The 9,969-nt window shown below is 17.2% G+C and overlaps 1 protein-coding gene across 1 annotated transcript; it reads right to left on the reverse strand.

Annotated features, from left to right (window-relative positions):
* Window positions 1-177: 177 nt before the first annotated feature.
* PADL01_0315100 (conserved Plasmodium protein, unknown function) lies at window positions 178-7,380 on the reverse strand (the record flags this gene model as incomplete). Its single annotated transcript, XM_028684448.1, has 2 exons — window positions 178-3,236; window positions 3,363-7,380. 2 exons carry the CDS (start codon window positions 7,378-7,380, stop codon window positions 178-180), a joined length of 7,077 nt encoding a protein of 2,358 aa, XP_028536565.1.
* Between the last annotated feature and the right edge of the window lie 2,589 nt (window positions 7,381-9,969).

The following is a 9,969-nucleotide window of genomic DNA, read 5'->3' on the forward strand; positions in this document are numbered from 1 at the left end:
ATGTATAGTTAAAAGTGAAAAAATTTTTTTTTTTTTTTTTTTTTTTTTTTTTTTTTTTTTTTTTTTTTTCTCATTATAAAAAACAACTCAAAAAAATTAAATATAAACATAAATATAAATATATATATATAAATATATATACATATATATGTATTTTTATTTTTATGTTTATGTTTCTTAATTATCGTCACTTAAATAATCATAATAGTATTCATTAAAAAAAATTTTATTATATATATAATTAATCTTTGTATGTTTAAATTTGTCTACATATTGTATGAAATCATTTCTGCTTATATAGAAATTTTTTATAAAATCTTGTGTTTCTGAAGATGTTAGAAGAATAATATTATGTTCTAGGATTTTATAATTATGTTCAAATATAAAAGAAAAAGACTTATAAGTATGTTGTTTAGATTCTTCACTATTTAATAATATATGTTCATTATATGTATTTATTATATTATATGGTTTAAATACATCTGTTTCATTTATATTTTCAGAAAAAGGAATAATATTCTTCATTATATATTTAAATGTATCTACTTTATTTATAATATTAAATATTATTTGAATAAATGCATAATCCTTTGGTGATAAAAATGATAATTCAAATATATGTTGTATAAATGACTGATGAATTTTTATTAAATCATAAAAGTTTTGAATCCTTAAAATTTTTTGAAAAAATATAAAATAATTTTTACAAATATTCATATACATTAAATAATCATATATAACATTTATTATAAAATGCATTTCTGATCTTATTTTATATAAATCATTTAAAATGTCATTAAATATTTTTATATTTTCAAGAAATCTATTTATCTTCTTATAATGTATAAAATTTTTATGAAATCCTACATTTATATATCTTTCTTTAGTCATAAAAGAAACATTACATGTATTCTTTGTTATATAACATGCACATGAATTTATATAATCTTCATTTTCAAATAAATTATTAGCTCTAATATTATTAATTATATGCATATATTTAAAATCCTTTTCTTTAAACGTTTCCTTCATTAGCAAATTCTCACTGCTTAGAGTGCTATTACTACTATGATGAGAATGTCCATCATTATATTTATAAGAATGCCCATCATTATATTTATAAGAATATACATCATTATATTTATAAGAATATACATCATCCTTTTTATAAATATCATTCCTAATCAAATAATTATCCTTATCATTATCATTATCATTTTTATCTTCATATATTCTGACCTTATTATTTTTTAACCTTGCAACCTTATTATTTTTTCCACGTATATTTAAGCCCTCCCTCTTGAATGACTGGCCTTTTAATTCTTTAAACTGAAAAATTGTAGGATGAGATAAAGTTGAGAATATTAAAAATATATTATTCAAATTTGATATACAAAAATATAATAAGGATGTTAATCTATAAATGTTATTATAATAATTAACCACATTTTGATCAAAAAATATTTTCAAATATTTAGGTACCTTAATTTTAAAATGTATATAAAAAAATATTGTTGATATATCTGTAAAAAATATTTTGTCTTTATTCATACATTTATTTTTCATATTACATGCTTTATAAAACTGTTTGTTTAAAAAATATTGTATAATCTTTTTATTTTTATTAAAAAATTTATTATCATAACAAATATCACTATGATCCTCACTCTCTATTGTTGTGTTCATTATTTTATTTTTTTTATTATTATATAATAGACTACATAAAAAATAATGATTGTCAAGCATATCGTCAAATAATATACATTTCAATAAATATAAGTATATTAATAAATTCATATTTATTAAATAAGAATTTACCAATATTTTATTTGTTATATCAAAGTGATATTTTATAGGGATATATATACTTCTATAAATAAAATAATTTATATTTTCTATTTCCAAATTTCTTATAAAACTATATCTTTCTTCTTTATATAAAATTTTTTTTTCATTATTATATTGAAAATCATCAGTCGCATTTTTTAAAATTTCACTTTTATTATTATGAACATATTTCATATTATCATAATCATTATTACAATAAATATATTCATTATCCTCACTGTTATTATTACTCTCATTTTTATTACTATCATCTTGTATGTATCCATCTTTTCTTCTTTTCTTTTCACATGCTTTATTATTACTATGCAAGCCAAATGAAAATTTATCTACACAATTAAAATTAAAAGAATTTATTAACTTATTAGTGTCCTCATATACCATATCAAATTTTAACATTTCCTTTCTCATTCTTTCTTCATATCCACATTCTATATCTCTCATATTATGAGCGCTCGATAATGAATACAATTGTTCTATATCTTGAATTACATTATTATTATTATTTTCTTTATTATAATTCGATATATTGTCCTTATAAGTCAAATTATTTTTTTTTTTCATATTTTTCTTTTCATTTGTATATAAACTATTATTTAATATATTTAAATATGATGAACAGGATTTTTTTTTTTTTTCTATTTTATTTTTTATTTTATTTTTTATGTTTTTATTATTAAAACATTTTCTTAATATTCTATTATTCATAATATTCAAATTATATTTATTATTTATTATAATTGTTGTTTTATTATTTTTTTTAATTTTTTTTTGGGAATGTTTTAAATCTTTTAAAATATATTCTTTGTTATTATATGAATATTTATTTATTCTATTTTTATTTTCTTCCTTCTTATTCTTTCTTGTTTGAACTTCATATATATCATTTGCTTCATTTTTTTTTGGATCTATTTTTTGTCTTTCCTCAGAAGAAGGTTCACACTCTCTCTGTTCATACATATACATGCCTGTAACATGATTACTTAGCATATTATAAAATATATCAAAATCTTTTTTTAATTTTTTATTAATATTCGATTTTATTTTTTCATAAGCAGCTTCACATTCCTTTTCATTATTCCAATATTTGATGAACACATTTTCGCATTTATCATTTTTTGTTCTGTTTATTTTATATTTGGGGTTATTATGAAGTTGTAAGAAGCTAGCTATTTTGTTCATCGAGCTACAAAATAGTAAATTCACAACATCAGCATATTCATTAGAAATACTACATGTACTAGTAATATTAATCACATTATTTCTATAACTATTATTATTATTATTTTCATATATATTTGTGCATTTGTCATTTTCTGAATTGTCTTTTTTTGGAATGGCAAGAAAAAAATACTCTTCGCTAGCTACACGTAAAATGCTGGATAGCAACGCTGAAATGAAATAAAAAAATAAAATAAAATAAAATAAAATACATACATATATATATATATATATATATATATATATATATATATATACATTTACATTTGTGTGAACCCATTTTTGTGTTGTCATACCTGTATTATATATCATGTCCATAGAATAACCCAAAAAGATCGGAAGATATATACACACATCCGACATTAAATATTTAGGGTCGTAATACTTGTTTCCATTATGATAAATAAAAAAGAAATGAGAAACTTCATTTGAATTAATTATATACTCGAAATTATAATCTTTATTTATACCCATATATACATATGTAAAAAGAAAATGTAATAATGGTTTCATCATTTCTAAAAAAAGAAACTTACATAATTTAGTAAGGTGTTTTTTTTCAGCATTCACACAAATATGATAATAAAAATAAATATAATTTAATAATTCATTACCACGTGGATAAAAAAATAAAGAATTGTTATTTATATAATTTTGGTTTCTTAATAAATTATTTTCTTCTTCTTTATTTAATTTATTAATGTGTTTATGTTTATTATATATCATCATTCTATTATCCACGTTTAAAACGTTTTTAGATTCATCTTTTTCATATTTATATAAATTTACATTTCTATATATATTATTATTATTATTAATCTTATTATTATTATTATTATGTTTATAACGAGACAAACCATATATAGCATTCGAAAGATTATTATAATCTCTTATGAGTTTATTCTTTGTACACATTTTATTATTAACAGATGATGAAAACGATAAATTATTATCATTTGCATTATAAAAATTAAAACGTTCTTTAAAAAACACACCCTTTCCTTTATCTTTTATATAAGATGAACAAAGAAAATTTAAAAATTCAATACAATCACAATATTTTTTTATACGTATATATATATGGAAAGGATTCTTTACATCTTTATCATTAATAATATTTCTTATTTCATTTTCATATATTAATAAATATTTTCTAATACAATTAATATATGTAAAAAAAATATTACCTAATGGAATATGTTCATCTTCTATAATATTTTTATAATTTATTTTCATCTTTTTTTTTTTTTTTATATATTTTTCTTTTTCATATGTAGCTTTTTTATTATTACTTGTGCCTTTTTTAACTCTGTTCAACTCTTCAAATGTAACTCTTTCATTATTTATTATACCCGTAAACACATATATGAATATTTTTATATATCTTATAAAACTACCGATTCTTGAAAAATACATAAGGATATGCAAATATTTTTGATAATAAAAAGTACAGAAATAATTTTGTAAAGGCTTAAAATAAAGACGTAGTTTATTTCTGTTTTTCTTTTTTAACCATATGGCTAGCTTGCTATTAATACAAATGATATCTTTACTTATGTAAATACACGCTGATTTTTTTTTATAATTCAAAGAATGCATATTTTTTTGGGCAGATTCTCCTAATAGGTATCCATCTTTTTTCAGTTCATTTTTGGAATCCTTACCCTGGAATCCATCCACATTTTTTACACTCTCAAAAATGTTTATATTTTCCACAATATTTTGTTTGTTCATAATATTTTGCTTGTTCAGAATATTTTGCTTGTTCAGAATATTTTTTTTGTTCAGAATATTTTGCTTGTTCAGAATATTTTGCTTGTTCAGAATATTTTGCTTGTTCAGAATATTTTTTTTGTTCAGAATATTTTTTTTGTTCAGAATATTTTTTTTGTTCAGAATATTTTTTTTGTTCATAATATTTTTTTTTTCCTCAATATTTTTTTTGTTCATAATATTTTTTTTGTTCAGAATATTTTTTTTTTCCACATTATTTTTTTTCTCTACACCTTTAATATATCCCTTGTCCCCCCTTTCTGCGTTTTTTCTTTTAAACGTGTCTGATTTCATTCCAGATACAAATATATTTCCTTCGTATCCAAGAAGACAATTTAAAATATCCATTTTCCACATTTGGCAATCTTTCTTAATATTTTCATTTTTCTTGTTGTAATTTTTTGATATAAAATTACATATGCTTGTGAATCTATTGAATATTACAAATCTGTATTCATTAATTCTACTATTAAGACTATTAACAATATTAGCGTGTACAGATACATATATGCTATTAATTATTGTGAAGAAAGCGTTTTTATATTTTTCTTTTTTAGTGTGCATGATAATATTTTTTAATTTTTTTAATACATTAATATCGTTATCAAATGATTTTTTCCAGACAAAATTTTCATTTTTTTTAAAAGTTGAGATTAGAGATTTATTAGAACTGTTTAATGTTCTTTCTTTTATTTTTCCTCTTTCTATTATTTTTGTTGTTATTTTATTATTATAAGAAGAACATGTGAGCATGTTCGTATTATCTGTAGGTGAATAATTTATGCACAGAATATTTTTTATAAAATCATCATCATCATCATCATCTTTATATATATCATTTTTATGAAATGACAACATTTTATTTTTATAATAATAATTAAAAATAAAACTATACAACATTTGCTTGTTGTTCATATTAAAAGATCTATCTTGAATAATATCATTATTAAGACAGAAAGGGTTTCCTGTTTCTTTATTGTTTAATAAAAAGATGGATTTATTTTTGTTACTATTAATATATATATTATTCACACTGTTACAATAATTACTATAATTATTATATTTAATATAATTATTATAATCCAAATTTATATTATTATCATTGTTATCATTTCGTATTGATATTATTGAAGAAAATATAGTATTCAAGTTATTAAATGTGTCTTCTTTTAATTTGTTTTCATATTCATTAAAATGTGTAGCTTCCATATTCATATTAGAAGAACGTATAGCTTGTTGATAATTATATACTAAGATATTATTAATAGTATCATATTCATCATATATATTATTTTTATTTTTTTTTGTTGTAAATATATTTATTTTTTTTAAAAAATATTCTTTACATTTTGAAGTTATATTATTTAAGTGGTTTATATTTAATAAAAATTTTCTTGTATAAGAATTTTGAAATGATAAAATAAAATTACATAATGGTTTATATTTTAAAGTATCTAGATTTATAAAATTCATTTCATTGAAATTTATTTTTATTGGTATATATAATAATAAATTAAATGATAATAATTGTATATTTCCAATATTAATATCATCATCATTTTTATTTATTAAATAAAAATATTTTCTATTCATTATATTATTCTCATAATTATATGAGATATTATTCATATCTTTCTTATAACTAGAACAATCTTCTATATTATGCCTACAATTATAATTATATAAATCATTGTATATATTATTATGTGGGTCTTGTATTTTTTCTTCATTATATGAATTATAATTTTCTTTTGTATCCTTATAATTATAAATATCAGATAATAAAAATAAAAGACGTAGAAATTTTTTATGACAAGTAAATTTTGGTAACACAAAATGTTTGTTTATTTTTAAACTATCTATGAAAAAATAAGATCTCAATAATAAATATAAACACAAAAAGTCAAGATAATATTTATTTTTTATTAATATATAACAACAATATATCATACATGTATATAATTTACTTAAACAAAATAATTTATTATTCTTATAATCATTTGTATATTCACCTATATCAAAAATAAAAAAATTTTTATTATTATTATTATTGTATATAGATGATGGGATTATATTACTCTTGTCATCATTATCATTACAATTAAAATAATTATCATCACAATTAAAAGTATTATCATTATTGTTATTATTATCTACATTTCCATATTTTATTTTATTTTTTTTTTTTTCTCCATAATATCTTTTTAGTAAATCATAATAACTACCATCACCTTTCGCATTCATATTAAGAATACATTGACCTGTTACATATTCTACATTATAATTATATTTATAATTATAAAACATATGAAAAAGTTCAAAATTCTTTTTTGTCTTATATAATATATTTGAATAAATTATTTCTTTTATTTCGTATCTTAACTTTTTTAAAAGATTTTCATCATGTATATTATATTTAATTAATTCAATATCACACCATATTTCAATACATTCTTGAAAAGATAAAGAAGAATCTGTTTTTAATTTAAAACAAGGTTTTCCCTTGTTTAAACGTTTATTATAAATATCGAACGTTGTCATTTTTTTTTTTTTTTTTTCTTCCTATTTATTCACAAAAAAAATAAAATAAAATAAAATAAAATAAAATAAATAAATATATATATCATATACATATTGTATATGTCAACCTTTTCTCAAGTTGTGTAACATGTTATACACCTTTTCTGTTTTTTTTTTTTTAAAAGACAAAAAAAATAAAAAGCATAAAAAAAATAAAACGATTAAACAAATAATCTGTTGACAAATTCTTCATAGGGTAGGTATGCAAACAATAATTTTTTTCCACACTTCTATGAAATGAATAAATACATATAAAAAATAAATAAATGTATATATTTATTTTTTTTTTTCTTTATATTTTATTTTTTCATTTTTTATTTTCCCTATCCATTACAATTAATCCTAATTATTGTATAGAGAATTTTATAACATAATTATTTCATTTTATAAAAAAAAAAAAAAAAAAAAAAAAAAAAAAAATAATATATAATTATAATATATATATATATATATATATATTTATTTATTTATGTTTAATATTTTTTATTCATATTTGTGTTGATATAAAATATAAAAAAAATAAGAATATAAAAAATTGATAAAACTGGGAATTGATCTTTACATATATGTGCTTTTTGGTTATATTATTTACTAGAATTTATTAAGAAAAAAAAAAAATAATAAATAAATAAAATATCATATATATAAATATATATTGTATATATATTAATAATATATACTTTATATATGTATATATCATATATAATTTATTTAATATAACACATTTAAAAAAAAAAAAAAAAAATTAATAAAATAAATTTCTTTTTTTTTTTTTTTTTTTTTTTTTTTTTTTTCTTTTTCTTTTTTTTTTCCTTATTGTAACCATTTTATTAGTTTACATGTTAACAATGTAATTATATGAAAATATAAATGTTTATATATTTATAAACTTTTTTTTTTTTTGTTTTGTTTTGTTTTTATTTTATTGTTATAAAAACATGTATATATATATATTTTTTTGTATATTCTTATGTATGTCTATGGGTAAGTATACTATAAAAATAAAATGAAAATAAAAATAAAAAGTATATATATATATAATATATTTATAATGTATATATTATATATATAATATAAATATATATATATAATATTTGTATAGATAAATAATTTATATTTTAATTATTTTATTTTTTTTTTTTTCATTTTTATTTTAAAAAGGTTTGAGTAATATGTTTCGAGAGCATAATGTAATAACTCCAATGAAGATGAGATCTTTTATTAATAAAAGTGTAAAAGTATGAATTAATAATAATAATAATATATATAAAATATATATTATATATTTATATATTTTTATATATTTATATATTGCATATATATATTTTTTACTTATTATGTGTAACTATTTTTGATATGCTTTCCCTCCCTATTTTGTATTAAAATAAAACGACTTTTTTTTTTTTTTTTTTTTTTTTTTTTTTTTTATTAATCCAAATTGTATTTACATATGAGAAACATATGAATAAATAAATAAATAAATATATGTTTGTATGAATAATTATTTACATATATATATACACATATTATCTTTTCATTATATCAATATTTATTTATTTATTTATTTATTTATTTATTTATTTATTCATTTAATTTTTAATTTTTTTAATTTTTTTAATTTTTTAATTTTTTTCAATTTTTGCTCGCATTAGAGAGGCTTAATAATTTCATGTATATTTCGCACGTTTATGTATATTATGAAATTTCAAAAGATTTTTTTTTTTTTTTTTTAAGATATTCACATGAGAATTATGATCATATTAATATATATACATATAAGCATATAAGCATATAAGCATATAAGCATATAAACATATAAACATTTATATATATGTATTTATTATTTTTTATTTTTATTTTTTTATTTTTTCATTTTGAATTCATGTAAATTTATTTTTATGTGGCTTGTGAATACCTCTTGTATATAATTCTCACGATAAATTTATAGAACTACATATGGAGTGTTATAATTTTTATATAAGAATAAAAATAAGAAAATGAATATATAAATAAAATATATATATATATATATATATATGTATAACTTATTTTTTATGTTTTATTTTTTATGTTTTATTTTATTTTATTTTATTTTCGCTGAGATGTATAATGTTTTGGTTGCATGCTTTTATAAAATTTAATAAAATATATTATATATATATTATATATATATATAATATGTTTATATGTTTAATATACATGTTATGTTTTATAAGAACCATTGTTATATATATTTATTTTGATTCATACATATTTGTAAGTACAAGTATTGCATATAATATTATAAATAAGAGATAATAACATTTTACGATTTTTAAATGTGAACAATAAGTTTGTTGGATACTTATTAAATAAAAATAAAAATATATATATATATATATATATATTTAAGTGATAATAAGAGGACAAATATTTTTTCAAAGTATTACAAGAATTTATGTAATACATATAAATATATATATATAAATATTTTTATATATATATATATATATTTACATATATATTTTTTATTTTTTGTAGAGAAATTTGGGAGATTATAGTAAAGGAAGA

This window comes from Plasmodium sp. gorilla clade G2, assembly GCF_900097015.1.
Source record: "Plasmodium sp. gorilla clade G2 genome assembly, chromosome: 3".
Taxonomy (NCBI): Eukaryota; Apicomplexa; class Aconoidasida; order Haemosporida; family Plasmodiidae; genus Plasmodium; species Plasmodium adleri (nom. inval.).